Source organism: Moschus berezovskii, chromosome 20 (assembly GCF_049115385.1).
Source record: "Moschus berezovskii isolate FMDL1 chromosome 20, NW_MosBer_1.0, whole genome shotgun sequence".
Taxonomy (NCBI): Eukaryota; Metazoa; Chordata; class Mammalia; order Artiodactyla; family Moschidae; genus Moschus; species Moschus berezovskii.
In genome coordinates this window covers 23,129,709-23,145,825 of record NC_142479.1, presented here as the reverse complement: position 1 = coordinate 23,145,825, position 16,117 = coordinate 23,129,709, and the positions used below count along the sequence as shown (strand labels likewise).

The window sequence follows — 16,117 nt, the reverse complement described above, 5'->3', positions numbered from 1 at the left end:
CTAATACTGAAAAATAACCATATACGTCCCAGTCTAGTACTAATGTGCTGAGTCACTTAAGTCGTGACCAGTGACTCTTTGTGACCCCATGGATTGTAGTCCCCAGGCTCCTCTGTCCGTGAGATTTTCCAGGCACGAATACTGGAGTGGGTTGCCATTTCCTCCTCCAGGGGAATCTTCCCAACCCAGAGACAGAACCCGCATCTCTTACATCTCCTGCACTGGCACGCAAGTTCTTTACCACTGGCGTGCAAGTTCTTTACCACTAGCGCCACCTGGGAAGTCCCAGTACTAATAGGGAGATGGTTATATCAATTCAATCATTATGGAGTCAATAAAATAATTATAAAAACCAAACAACTTGCAAAAAGTTTCCATATAAAGTTAAGTGAAAAAAGACAAATGCTAAACTGGGTATTATGGGTTCCACTATGTGAAAATACATGTGCATAAGCAAAGATGAAGGGAAAGTACCGCAAAAATGTCATTTATTAAGTCAGCAATAAGAAGGATAATTTATAAAAGTAAATCCTTAAAAATACCTTCAAATTATTAGTCTGCTTTTACAACATTTTTAAAATATTAAAATCTTTTAAGTACTGATAATTACTTGCCAGAGTAACTAGTATGATTTTCCGCTCAAGTTCCTAAGGCTGTCAACTGACTCTCACCTTGTATTGCCCTTTGATGTACGCAGCATAACAGAACGGGGTACACAGGCTCTGGAACCACAGAGTCCTGGATTCCAGTCCCTTGAACGGTTCCTTTCAGGTTAATAGCGATGAAATGAAACACAAAATACTACAAGTTCATTTGATAAAGTATATGAATGTTTATAAACCAATATTCAAAATAGCTGCACACATCTTTTCTTCACTTGAATAAAAAAAAAATCACATTGTGACAAATTTTATAACCTTAACTTAAAATACATGAATATTAACATTTACTAATATTTACATATTTTATTTACATCATCAACAAACCTGATGAAAAACAGTATATGTTATTATTTTTAACACAGCAGGTTTTGACCAGTCTTTGAAAATTGACCCAGGAATGTGCACTGCATTTAGTTAGAAAACATATTTCAACCTTTTCTGACTCCTAGAGGTTACCTACTCACACAAAATATTCCAAAACCTCAGTTTAAACAAAAGGAAACAAACAGGAGCAGTTGTATTGAATCTTAAAAGACTATAAAACTGCCTTGTTTAAAAATATGGAAGTTCTTAGTTTGTTTTTAAGTGTATGCTTTTGTTTTTTGCATCAAAATTATTTAATTGAACTTTAAGCATCTAATAAAAGTTATAAATACTCTCATCTATGACACTGTGCACTTTGAGATTTGAAACAGATACAAATTAGTTCTTATGTAATACCCTTATGAGGTAGGGCCAGTAGTAATCCCATTTTACAAAGAAGGAAAATGAAATGTGACTATTTCCCAGTGAAAATACTAAAATTAAATTTCTTTTCTTAAAAACCACACTTTCTTATTAGCCTTCCTTATTTCTTTTATAAGTGAAGAGGTCTGTTTCAAGTGGGTTGGGAAAGAGGGGTTCATTCAGGTATTTCTCAGAAAGCAAAGAGAAGTACCTTCTACACTGGATACATCATTAAGGAAAAAAACAAGGATTATGGATTAACTGAATGCATCTACCTAATCAATGGACATTACTAACAGAGGACTGCAAAATCCTTCGACAACACATAATTTTCCCCGTTCTAATTTTTCCTGAGGTCCAAACACTATAGGTTAGTTCAAAATCTTCTCAAATTATGATGTGAATTATAGTCCTGATGACAAACCAAGAGTTCTTTAATCCAGTGGGTTTTATTGCTCTAAACTTCAATGCAATTCCAATGGATTTCCCCCCTCTGACCATTATAAAAATAAACTTTAAAAAAAAGTAAATGAGACCTCTTTTCAGGTTAGTCTCTGCACAAAGATGTTTCTGTAAACTCTTTTAAGCCAGTATCTTAAAATTCCAAATTATTCAAGTATCTCTTTAAACATATGGCTTCATATATTAGTAAAAATTGAAGCAAATATGTAAAATCTTTAAATCCTCATCTGTAAGTCCATGGAAGTCATTTACAAAAAGCTGTTTGCCTTTTTTAAAGCCCTTCTCAATACTGTTTCTTGAGAACTGGAATTCCCTCTTGCTATTACTATTCCATTCATTACTATTATTACTTGCATTCCAAGTTTTGGAGATTTCTATTGTTTAAAACTCCTAATTTTCCCTCAACTCCCCCTTCCCTTTTTCTCTCTCTCATCACTGCATCACTGTACTGTTACTAGCCGATGGTTAAACATTGGGGCTACCCACAGACTTATTAATAAGATATTAAATTAAAGACATGGCAGTTTTTCTTCACTTCAAAAGCTTAATACAAGACCATATTCACTTTTTCAGTAATGAGTTTCTTAAATGCGCTGCCAACAGAAAAAGAAAAGCTCAGTTGCTACAAAAAAACATACCAGCAAAGTAGATCCAAAGAACTGCCAATCAAATACAAGCAAGCATAATTCTCAAGAGAGTTCTAAACTGTATTCATGTTGAATTTAATCATTTTAGTGACTCCAAGATGTTTCTGTTCCCATTCAGTTTAGTTGTTATAAGATGCATGTTCGTGTTGGGTATATGCAGCAAACAGCTTCATTTTTTAGCTTTAAGTTTGTTCTTTGTTAAATTCCACTAACACTCATGTTTATTATTTCAATTACTGTGCTTTCAATACAATGACAGAGCTGTACATCAGGATCCATGCTTCCAGTGTCCCTAGGTCCATTTTTATAAGATGGATCTTTACTGATTCCAGACCATCCACCTGGTTTCTCCTTTATTTGTTGAAGACCTAAAAACATAAGTAAGAATAACTAAGGCAAGAAATCTGAAAAGGATTTGGGCCTTTCTGCCTGAGTTATTTAAACAACTCTTGAAAAGAAGTTACTACTTACGTGTAATAATTGGATCAATGTCTCTTGTCTGAGTGGCAACATCAGAGGCACAAACTTGCCCTATTTGGATCAGCAAAGACATAATATCCTCATATAGTGGAGGAAATGCTCGACAAAAAGAGACCAAACTTGGCAGAGTTGGCATGAAAAAAGCATATCGCTTAGCCTGTGTTAAAACTGTTGGAAAGAAATGAAACAGAATTTTCACAGATAAAAATTCAACATACATGGCCTATATAGTATACTAAGCATCATCCTCTGTGCTGAGAATACTAAGTTTTCTAAGACACAGCCAGCCCCTGCCTTCAGGGAGCTCACAATCCAGCAGTCAACCATTATCTAACACATAAATGCTTATGTCCAAGCGCTGTTATAGGTGCATGACATACACTGTTTCATTTAAATCTCACAGTATTATAAATGAAAAAGTATCTTTATGATACCTATTTAATATACAAGAAAACTCTTTAATAAACCTTACATTAAGAAGCTGTTCAACTCCAGTTAGCAGTGGGGTGGAAAGACAACTCAGGCAGTTTAAGTTCTTAACCACTATAAACAGTATAACATGAAGTGGATATGATGGAAAGAAAAATGAATAAATTATTATGAGCACTGGGAAAGAATATGAAATTGGCTGAGAAATAACTTTTAAAGATTGAATTATAGTTCATATCTTTTAAAACAGTGTATTTTTCATTCCATTTTACTTAACAACCTGGAAGATGGTTAAAATGCTGGGGTATGTTTTAGAACTTAAGGAAACAAATAATATATTAATCTCTTATTTATACAGATGATTATATTTTTCTGGAACTCTAAGCATTTGCAGTAAATTATAACTTGTTTTCTAATGACACAATTACATTCAGAAAGCAGACCTGATTTCCATTTACAAAATTTGTACTGCTTAGTATATTTACTGTAAATCTATATATAGTCATTCTCAAAAATGAAAGATACAACTTGCCTACCTATTCATCCCCTCTATACTATACATCACATCATGGTGTGAATAAATTCAGAAAAAATATGTACTATTTTATGTTAGAAATTTTTGTTATTGATGCCCATTAGATACACACCTGTTAGCAAAGTTCCCATGACATTGACAGCTAAGCGAGCCACACTCAGGGACTTTGGTAGTGCGTACTGGATACACAAGTGAGAAAGCAACTGGATAGCAAATATCTGTAACACAAAATCCAAACGTTACATGTTTCTAAAGAAGGTCTTTGCCTGCATGTGTGCATGCTAAGTTGCTTCAGTCATGTCTGACTCTTTGCAGCCCTTTGGACTGCACCCTGCCAGGTCCTCTGTCCACGGGATTTTCCAGACAAGAATACTGGAGTGGGTTGCCATGCCCTTTTCTAGAAAATCTTCCCGACCCAGGGATCGAACCTGCATCTTTATGTCTCCTGCATTAGCAGGCAGTTTCTGTACCACCAGCACCACCTGGGAAGCCTAAAGAAAGTCTTTAAGTATTAAAAACTGTAAAATGGTTTATATAACCAGGAAGATTAAAGAAGGTCAAAATTGTCCTCAGTTCAGTTCAGTCACTCAGTCGTGTCCGACTCTTTGCCACCCCAAAATCGTCCTACAGTTCCAAAATGCTCATTACCTGTTTTTCAAGTTCTGGCTGTGCAATTAGCTCAGGTATGAAATCCAGACATATATGCATAGACGGAATACCTGCGACCGTCAGAGGCAAAAGTTCACATGGATAACCCTATCTCAACAAGAAAAGGGGGAAAGTTAGAAATAAAATAACTATAAGTCAAATACAGATAAATAAAAGAAGGTTTCACTTCCTTGATGTAACAGTTACTCAGGAGGCTACAATGCCCTCCATGTTTCCTGGAATTTCACCTCTCTGATGCACTAAAATAGAGATAAATTATACAAACACTTTATCAGGCTAAAATCAAATTTTTTTAAAACTTGATTTTTCTCCATATTGCAAAGAACCATGACCTCCAGTTTCTAAATGATCCTGTTAATTTAGCAATTCACAACTACCCCCCAAAACAAAGTTCAACCAAAGAGCATCATTCTTTGAAACCAGACCTGAAAGTGGACAAGCTTAGCAATGTTGGGATCTGCGATGTACATTTGGTGCAACAGGCAACAGATAAGGCACTGAACTTCTCGAAGGTTACAGAGCAAATTGTCTTCTCCTTCCTCCATTCCCTTATTTGGAGTGCTGGCAGTAATAACACTTTGAACATTCCTTAGCAAGCTGTCTGGATTGACCCCCTTTGCCTTCTCCTCTTCAGTAGGTAAGCAGATCTCCAAGAGAATCTGGACAGCTGCACTATCCTACAAACAAGTAAAACATAGAAAACTGAAGAAGTTTCTGAGAAGCTTGATTTGTTTTCACATAAACTGATGCAATAAAAACAAATAAGTCTTTCTTTAAAATACAAAGAGCAAAAGTGAACCATCTATACTCCAGTGGTTCTCAGCTTTTTTAGGGTCAAGAACCCTTTTAAGAATCTGAGGGAGGACTTCCCTGGTGGCGCAGTGGATAAGAATCTGCCTGTCAGTGCAAGGGACACGGGTTCGAACCCTGGTCCGGGAAGATGCCACATGCAGCAGAGAAACTAAGCCCCTGCACCCCAGCTACTGGGCCCACCGTGCTCAGAGCCTGTGCTCCACAACAAGAGAAGCGCCACAACGAACAGCAGCCCCCCATCACCACAACTAGAGAAATCTCACACATAGCAATGAAGATACAGTGCAGCTAAAAATGAGTAAATAAATAAAACAAAATTTTAAAAAATCTGAAGGAAGCTACATGCCACCCTCTTAGCATAAAAATTAACATATGGCATAATTTCAAAGTGCTCACATATCTCCAATGAAGATCCATGGACTCCAGTTTACTACTACAAGAGTATTCTAATTCAGTATCATCTAAAATGGACCCTAGACAAAAAGTGACTTCTAACAGAATCTCTTTTCCTTCCTCTTAAATTCTTACTTCGCCCAGGATGTCCTGTATTCCTCTTTTTTTCCTCACCTCTGAAGATGGTGGTTAATAATCAATGTCTAAAAGCCCCTCCCCTAGGCTCTTTTCCCTTTTAATTTGAAGATGGACTTTTTAAGGCTCAGGAAAGATTCTGCCTCACCATCCATTCCATTCGTACAACTAACTGTTGCTCAGTCTACTAGTTTGTGTGTCATTTCATAGAAAAGTAGTTTCTTGAGGGGTGATCTATTTAATGGCCCTACCCATAAGGGAGAGCTATAATCACTCTCACCTAGCAGGAAGGAAGAAAGAAAATGAATACATAACATGCATCTCTGAAATACAGCTACTGCCTGGGACAGAAGAAGACAATTACTCCATCTAACTGTGTAAGAACCTGATTATAAACTAAGGTTAGCCTTACACTATAATCATTTATAAAGTAAACTTTATAATCATTCTTGAGGGGGTTTGGGTTATTACTGTTTGGCATTATTTTTGTTTATACACTCTGGAACCAGCCTGCCCAAGTTCAAATCCTATTAATAGCTTCCCTACTTACTAAATATATAACCTTGAGCATGTCATTTAACCTCTTTGAATCTCATTTTCCTACTCTGAAAAGTGGAGATAAGACTCCATAACTTATAGGTTGGTTGTAAAGATTAAATGAGTTAATACACATAAAAAACTCAAAATAGCACCCACCATATAATAAGTATTATATAAATGGTAGCTATCACCATCCTCAATCCCTTCTCTGAAACTCTGAGTGTCAGATTTATTTTAGAACTCAGATTCTTTTTTTCTGTAACGTTATGTAATACCCACAGCAGAGACTAAGACAGTATACTGTAATCAAATATATTCTGCAGCAAAACATACCAATTTTCATATTAAGTGGGATAAAGGCCATAAATAGCTTCAGGTTAAGTTTTGTCACATTAATTCAGGTCAAGTTTTGTCACAAATGAGGTCATATCAGGTCAGGTTTTTCTGCCAACTGAATTACCAGAAAAAATGCTTCAGTTTTCATAGCTTTTTTGGATTTCTGTATCACAGATAAGGGATTGTGTATCTATATTATTACTCTAATTTCCCTTATTGTCAATGAAAAATTTTTGGAAAATATTTCAAACTAAGAAAACATTTCTACTATGAAGACCTCTATCTACTTAACATTCAACCGTCTCATATGCCCTGCAAAAATTACTACCTAAGGCTTTAATAAATTCTACTTTGTTAAAAACCTTTTCTAAATAGAAACATTAACTTATGTTGTTATAGTATTTATCACTGCCTGACATTTTATTACATATATATACTTCTTTGGTTTTTTTTCCCATCATTCGATTTTAAGAAATAAAAGTCTTATATTTTATTAAAATGTAAATCTCAATAAAATGACTATTAAATAATTATCATGAAAATTTTTCCTGATTTTAATAATAAAGTCCATCTGATATTTAGAAGCAAAGGTAACCCCACTATAAGTTCTGTAATAAAAGGGATGTATAACATGTTACCACTGTATTTAGAAGGCCATCTATTTAACAGGGAAGCCATTGCCCTTTTTTATTAGATTTTACTTTATTACCTGAGCAGCCAGTAATGCATTTTTCAGTTCTTCTCTGGTAACTTCTGGGCCATCAGTTTGTCCAATTAAACCTATCGTATTATTCTGAGAAGGCCTATCTTGCTCTGCTGTTTCCTTCAGATGAGCACTAAGGTAGGCTTTGGATGCCAGGAGATAGCCATTCAACATGTGCAGAGTAATATCCATCAGTGGGGGGCATCTTCACAAAGGAAGAAGAAAAGAAAAAAGTACATGAGAACAAAAAAATTTTTAAATTAGCCAGGACATGATGAATCAGCTTATATAATCAGAAAAACCTGAATAGTACCTGAAAACCTAAAGAGCAGAAAAGTTACACTTTTCCCACTGAAATATTCATTCTCAAAATGAAAGCTTAACACATGTAATTCTCTATACTTTTGTATGAATAGTATTATCTATTTCATTTCATCAGCTAAAACCAAATATAATGTATGACCTAGAAAAAAAGGCATTCTTTTTTATAAAATAATGGCACAACCAATAAACCTCTTTAGCTATGAGTCTGCAAGGCAACAGTCCTCAAAGGGAAATAGTCTAATGTACATAATTTTATATTTAAAATAGATAACCAACAAGGACCTACTGTATAGCACAGGGAATGCTGCTTAATATTCTGTAATAACCTAACTGAGAAAAGAATTTGAAAAAGAATAGATACATATATAACTGAATCACTTTGCTGTACATCTGAAACTAACACAACACTGTTAATCAACTATGCTCCAACATAAAATACAAATTTTTTACAAAGAGAGAAATAGTCAATTATTGATAAGATGAAGGAGATTAGATATATAGAATATTTATTCTTTCTACACTGTTTATTCTTTGGAGCAAGACAACTCTGTATTTCAAGAACACTTCAACCACTTGACGGTATGTTATTTACTGAGCCTTAGTTTCCTCAACTAAAAAATAAATATTCATTCCTCAAAATCTGTTATAAATTAAATGAGATAAAAATAGATGTAAGAATTACATGTAAAAACGGAAACCAAAAGATACATCAGTATCCAGTAAAATATTAAGTCAAACCCTTAGAAAGACTTGACAATGCCACTTCCCAGCCTGTCACAAACTGAGCATGTGTGCATAGAGGCAATACAGCTTTGCTTTTAACTGTGAAACACCAGAAACAGCTTAAATGTCCATCAAAATGTCAACAGTTTTTCTGACATGTTCAAATTATCTATAATAAAAAATGCATGTATTAACAGTGAAAAAATAATGTGAACAGTTAAATAAGCCATGGCAATGTTCCCAAAACTGAAATATTTATTTTTCAAAAAGTGCTAAACTTCACCAGACATTCTGATCAGAGTTTCTGGAAGACAGGCATATATATATGGAATACTATGCAGCACTTAAACAATGAAAAGAAGGAGCTATGCAAACTCATATGGAAAACATGTTGAAAATGATAGGTTTTTTAAAAAAAATAATAATAAAGCCTACCAAAAACCATTTAATTTTTTAAAACCACCCAAAACAAAAAAGTAAATATTTCTATTTATAAATTTGCAAATGCTTGGAAAGTGAAGCTCCTAACACACCATTATGACAATAAACTTCCTTCTGGAGATGGAATTATGATTGGTCAAAAGGACAAAGAGGAATGCTTCTAAAAATGTCAGCATGATAAACAGGAAGAGAACATGACTTTCCACTGTACGCTTGTTCCTCCTTATTAATCTACTTGTTTGTGTAATTTTTAATATATATTGTGAAAACTTTTATGTATACATTAAAAAGGGAATATTTTAATGAACCCAAGAACCCATCCATTCTGTTCCGTCGCTCAGTCGTGTCCGACTCTTTGCGACCCCGTGGACTGTAGCCTACCAGGCTTCTCCGTCCATGGGATTCTCCAGGCAAGAATACTGGAGTGGGTTACTGTTTCCTTCTCCAGGGGATCTTCCCGACCGAGGGATCGAACCTGTGTCTCCCGCGTTGGCAGCAGATGCTTTTAACCTCTGAGCCACCAGGGAAGCCCATCAGCCAGCCAGCAACAGGTATCTACACATCACGTGGCTTACTCAGACCCCCCATCCATTTTACCCACCACAACCACTTGTTAGTTCAAAGAAAATCCAGAATGTCATATCTCTTTATATTGTTATGTTTAAAAACTATCTGAATGACCACTTGGGAAAAAATTAAATTTTTAAAAAATGAACAAAATTAAAAGGCAAAACAATAGAACAATAAAAGAAAAAACTGCATTCTATATACAAAGAGCTGATATCCTTTATACATAAACAGCTTTTTAAATCAAAAAAGGTAAGCATTCCAATAGAAAACTAGGCTAAAGTATAAAGAAATATATTAAAATATCCAATCTAACAAAAATATAAATTAAAATAAGAATTGATTTTTCACTTATCAAATTGAAAAATATTACATGAAATGGTATAGGAAAGTATACAATAGCAAACACCCACTATGGGAATGTAAACTGGTTCAGCCTTTCTGGATGGTGGAATGAAAACATGAATCAAAAGACTTGAAAATGAGCATGTTCCCTTTGCCTCAACAATTCCATTTTTAAGAATCAATTCTTAGGCAATAATATACACCAATTACCACAGCACTAAAAATAATTAACAGAAAAATGGAAATAAAATATCCAACAACAGGGAACTGAGTTAAGCTTTAGTGTACCTATGTGGAATACTACCTAGCCAACTAATACAAGAGTATCTATTAACAATAAAAAAGTTAAACAAGTTACTAAGTGAAAGATCCAGACTACAAAAACATGCAATACATTCAGTTCAGTTCAGTTCAGTTCAGTCGCTCAGTCGTGTACGACTCCCTGTGACTCCATGAATCACAGCACGCCAGGCCTCCCTGTCCATCACCAACTCCCGGAGTTCACTCAAACTCATGTCCACAGAGTCGGTGATGCCATCCAGCCATCTCATTCTCAGTCGTCCCCTTCTCCTCCCGCCCCCAACCTTTCCCAGCATCAGAGTCTTTTCCAGTGAGTCAACCCGTCGCATGAGGTGGCCAAAGTATTGCAGTTTCAGCTTTAGCATCAGTCCTTCCAATGAACACCCAGGTGGCAGCATAAATTAACAACTTCCTGAACAACTTGAGGTGATTTAGGTGAAAAGTTACCTAGTTAAGTGGATTTTTAACAATGGTAAATTGTCTTAGAAGTGGCTCTTCTCTAGAAGTGGCTCTTCTCTAGAAGTGTTCTTTACTCATTTCCTTTTTAAGTATCCATAAATAGATACTTAATATCATTTATATTGTTTATTCTTCTGACTCCTCATCCCTCTGAGACCTTGATCTTACCAAACTGTATCTAATTTATTCTGCAGATGGCACTTCAAGAATGCCATCCCCAGAATTAAAGACAGATGAGTATGTTAGACTGTACCCTAGTTAGTCTTCTTTACTCCAACTTCTTTCCCCTCTAAATCATCTAGCATGAACTTTCTCTTCTCAAGTTATCACCTAAATGATCTCTTTAGCCTAACACTCAAGGCCCTCAATAGTCTGAGTTTAACCTAACATTCAACTCTAAAGTGTGTTCTCAAAAATTCAGCCATCCCAAAAATTCAGCCATCCACTCAAGCCTTTTTCCTGCTGGCTTTTATACTTTTGCTCACACTATTATTTTTCTCAAGATATTTTTTTTGACCATCTACACCCCATCATTACAGTTTCTGTTCATCTAAATTCTATTTCTATTCTTCAAAACACAAGTCTGATCTCCTCCTAAAACTTTTAACAGCATTCATTTACTATACCATTCATCTGCATGTGACCATATTATTTAACTTTTCAGGTATGGGTTTTATTTCCCCATACAGGTGATAAGCACTTTAAAGGAAGACCCCTCAACTTGTATATCTTTCCTATTATTTAGCTAAGCAATTAGAAATTCAAATATTAATGATGAGGGCTAATTAATTCCACCTCTTGAGGTGAAGTTACTTCAAAGAAACTGATTAAGTTCAGCCACTGGCAAGGAATTATACACAAATGTGGAATAAATGAAGTAAACCTCACAATTGAGGATTCCAAAAAGATCACAGTTTTAATGCATTCAACAGTTCACAATAAACAAATTTTTTTAAAGGTCTTTTCAACAATGCTAGCAGAAACAATATTATTTTTCACTATCTTGACTCTTGAAAGAATAGCCACTATTGAGGGCTATGAAAACCAAGGATGATATTTTCTTAAAGCTAGTGTTATTAATCACATATTAAATATTAAAGTGAAGCTCATGAATATAGACAACAACAAAAAAGAACCGAAAGCAAAAACCTCACAGGTCATACTGCCAGGTTATTTGCAAGCACACTAATATATAAGTGTAAACTGAATTTCTTCAATTTCCTTTGACTCTCCAAAGCATAAACTCTATAGTAAAAATGAAACTCAACACATACCTGTATACCCTCTGGTCACATCTTAGCACAATGAGAGGATCTATCATCAGGTCATTCTGAGTATACTTTTGCTGTCGTACAAACTTTATTGATGGTTGAAGTGAGTTAACTGTCATTACCCACAGTCTGATGAGAAAATAATCACATGTTAAAAAACAACTATATCATAATTGAAACCTGTAGCCAGGTTAGAAAGCTACATTCAGGGAAAAAATACATAACAGGTGTAAATGAACTTGGGAAAATTAAAAACTATTAAAAAATCTTCACAGTTCTAATGGAATAATCATTGCATATAAAATGAAAATTTGAGTTAAAACCTCAGTTATACCATACTTGCTATATGACTGTATAAGCCATGGAGATTCCTGAACTTATTTCTCTTCTGTAAGATATGAAAATACCTATAAATGAAACTATATCTACCAAAGTACTTTGAAGCTGTAACTGGCCCCATAAATTGTCATTGTTCTGTATTTATCACCACAGAATCTCAATGTGAGATGCCACTATGAGATTAGACGTCAATAAACCATAAAAGTGGTTACCAACCTAACTACACCATCAGAATTACTGAGAGATATGCAATATAGAGGGTATCTGATCTCTTACAGTGAAGCCCAGGAGTCCACCAGCCCTCGCACACAGAGCTTGCCCACTCTTAAACATGAGTGGGTAGCCAATGATCATCAGACATCAAAGACAACTTCTAATTTGAAAAAAAAGTAAAATATACAAACAGAAAGAGGGAATGCCAAAGAAACAGAGAATGTAAGGATAAGAAGAAAAAAATTCTTAAATGTATAATTTCCTTAAAGGGTGGAATATTTCATATATGAAACAAGAACATATAACAATTAGAGATTCTCAAATAAGAGTTCTTAGAAATTAAAATTATAACAGGAATATTTTAAATTCAAAGGAAAGAGCAGAAGATAACATACAGAAAACATCTGAATGCAGAGTTCCAAAGAACAGGAAGGACACCTAAGGAAGTCTTCTTAAGTGATCAATGCAAAGAAATAGAGGAAAACAACAGAATAGGAAAGACTGGAGATCTCTTCAAGAAAATTAGAGATACCAAGGGAACATTTCATGCAAAGATGGGCTCGATAAAGGACAGAAATGGTAGGGACCTAACAGAAGCAGAAGATATTAAGAAGAGGTGGCAAGAATACACAGAAGAACTGTACAAAAAAGATCTTCATGACCAGATAACCACAATGGCGTGATCACCCACCTAGAGCCAGACATCCTGTAGTGCAAAGTCAAGTGGGCCTTAGAAAGCATCACTACGAACAAAGCTAGTGGAGGTGACGGAATTCCAGCTGAGCTATTTCAAATCCTAAAAGATGATGCTGTGAAAGTGCTACACTCAATATGTCAGCAAATTTGGAAAACTCAGCTGTGGCCATAAGACTGGAAAAGGTCAGTTTTCATTCCAATCCCAAAGAAAGGCAATGGCAAAGAATGTTCAAACTGCTGCACAATTGCACTCATCTCACACGCTAGTAAAGCAATGCTCAAAATTCTCCTCAACAGTATATGAACCAAGAACTTTCAGATGTTCAAGCTGGATTTAGAAAAGGCAGAAGAACCAGAGATCAAATTGCCAATATCCACTGGATCACAGATAAAACAAGAGAAACCCAGAAAAACATCTACTTCTGCTTCACTGACTATGCTAAAGCCTTTGACTATGTGGATCACAACAGTTGGAAATTCTTCAAGAGATGGGAATACCAGACCACCTTACCTGCCTCTGAGAAATTTGTATGCAGGTCAAGAAGCAACAGTTAGAACTGGACATGGAACAACAGATTGGTTCCAAATTGGGCAGGGAATACGTCAAAACTGTATACTGTCACCCTGCTTATTTAATTTATATGCAGAGTACATCACGCGAAATGCCGGGCTGGATGAAGCAAAAGCGGGAATCAAGATAGGTGGGAGAAATATCAATAACCTCAGGTATGCAGATGACATCACCCTTATGGCAGAAAGCAAAGAGGAATTAAAGAGCCTCTTGATGAAAGTGAAAGAGGAGAGTGAAAAAACTGGCTTAAAACTCATTCAAAAAACTAAGATCATGGCATCTGGTCCCATCACTTCATGGGAAATAGATGAGGAAACAATGGAAACAGCGAGAGACTTTATTTCTTGGGCTCCAAAATCACTGCAGATGGTGACTGCAGCCATGAAATTAAAAGATGCTTGCTCCTTGGAAGAAAAGCTATGACCAACCTAGACAGCAAATTAAAAAGCAGAGACATTGCTTTGCTGACAAAGGTATGTATAGTCAAAGCTATGGTTTTTCCAGTAGTCATGCATGGATGCGAGAGTTGGACCATAAAGAAAGCTGAGCACTGAAGAATTGATGCTTCTGAACTGTGGTGTTGGAGAAGACTCTTGAGAATCCCTTGGACAGCAAGGAGATCAAACCAGTTAATGCTAAAGAAAATCAGTCCTGAAAATTCATTGGAAGGACTGATGCTGAAGCTGAAACTTCAATATTTTGGCCACTTGATGTGAAGAACTGACTCACTGGAAAAGACCCTGATGCTGGAAAAGATTGAAGGCAAGAGGAGAAGGGGACGACAGAGGATAAGATGGTTGGATGGCATCACCAACTTGACTGGACATGAGTTTCACTAAACTCCGGGTGTGGTGATGGACAGGGAGGTTTGGCGTGCTGCAGTCCATGGGGTTGCAAAGAGTCAGACATGACTGAGCAACTGAACTGAACTGATGCTGGGAAAGACTTAATGCAAAAGGAGAAAAAGGAAGCAGAGCATGAGATGGTTAGATAGCATCACCAACTCAATGGACATGAATCTGAGCAAACTTTAGGAGAAAGTGACGGACACGGAAGACTGGCATGCTGCAGTCCATGGGATCTCAAAGTGTTGGACATGACTTAGCAACTGAACAACAACTCATGATAATATATACACTGAATATTTCTTTAACCAAAACTTCTGACATAACTGTGTTGGGAGAAATGGAGGAAGGGAGGACATGTGTTGGGGGAAGAAGGACTCATAGGGAAGCAGGTAAGCGTGCTCAATCTTTACCTTATACAGTAGGAAGTCAAAAGATAATTTCTAAATTGGAATGTCAGATAATCATGGTAATTATAAACATATGACTAAGATATACGGTGGGATATAAATGTCAGAATGAAAAGATAAAAGAGCTGAGGAGCAATAGTCTAAAGTGAGAAGGTAGGGACAGGCCTTATACACTATTTAACTTATATGCAGTTATTAATTTGGTATAAGTAAAAACCAAAATTAAAATGTACAGATATTCTCAGACCTACTGAGTCAAAATCTCAGGTAAATCCAGCCCAATATTTTTTTTAGACCTGACCAAATGTTTCTGATGCAATCTATGAACCACCAGAGACCTATGTGACTATAGACAATATAATGAATCCAGCATTCCACTCTGATTTAATTAGCATGGCATACAACTTGGGGATCAGGAGTTTAGAAAGCTCTCTGGGAGATTTCAATGTATAGCAAACTCTGGAACCACTGCAGTGATGCAAGACACAATGGTAATCTACATCACATTTAGGCACAAATGACTACAATTCCCTTTAAAAGAACTTTCTCAAGCTGGAAATACTTGAAAGTTTCTGTGTTAAGATAAAATGTATTATTTTCCTTAAAAGATATAACAGCCCTCTAATCAGTAATCTTCAGAAAGGATTTATATTGTCAAAAAAGATTTTTTTAACAATTTTTTCAACATTTCAGCTTAGGTTATTGTATACAATCACTGCTATACACTTATCTATTACATGTAACAGGGCACTGAAATTACCTCCGAGGCATCACAGTATTCAGAACCATCCAAAGTTTATTGACTGTTTGAAGAATTCTCCGTGGAACCCCTGAATTCAACAGCTGATTCATATTGGATGTTAATACTTCTGCATATGGTATAAGTTCACTGGCAGAGAGTAGAGTCAAGTGTTCTAGAATCTGCATCACTTGTGTGTGACTTACTGGGACAGCTGAAAATGCTAAAAGGAAAGCTGCTGTCACAATCTAAGTACTACACAGCTTACCAAATGGAAAGCAAATATTGTTCTATCACAATATAGGCCAAACAAATCAAGAAAACAATATTGCTTTACAGAAAGT

At 35.7% G+C, this 16,117-nt stretch overlaps 1 protein-coding gene across 3 annotated transcripts in view; it reads right to left on the bottom strand.

Moving 5' to 3' along the window:
* Window positions 1-533: 533 nt before the first annotated feature.
* Window positions 534-16,117, bottom strand: part of INTS2 (integrator complex subunit 2) — a 52,348-nt gene continuing 36,764 nt past the window's right edge. For all 3 annotated transcript variants that reach the window (XM_055399992.2, XM_055400000.2, XM_055400010.2), the window contains exons 18-25: window positions 15,795-15,996; window positions 11,964-12,089; window positions 7,537-7,735; window positions 5,036-5,287; window positions 4,590-4,697; window positions 4,054-4,159; window positions 2,969-3,145; window positions 534-2,865 (exon numbers count right to left, since the gene is read on the bottom strand). In XM_055399992.2, coding sequence (XP_055255967.1) covers window positions 2,696-2,865; window positions 2,969-3,145; window positions 4,054-4,159; window positions 4,590-4,697; window positions 5,036-5,287; window positions 7,537-7,735; window positions 11,964-12,089; window positions 15,795-15,996 — 1,340 coding nt within the window. In that variant the 3' untranslated portion in view covers window positions 534-2,695. The remainder of the gene's footprint in view (window positions 2,866-2,968; window positions 3,146-4,053; window positions 4,160-4,589; window positions 4,698-5,035; window positions 5,288-7,536; window positions 7,736-11,963; window positions 12,090-15,794; window positions 15,997-16,117) is intronic.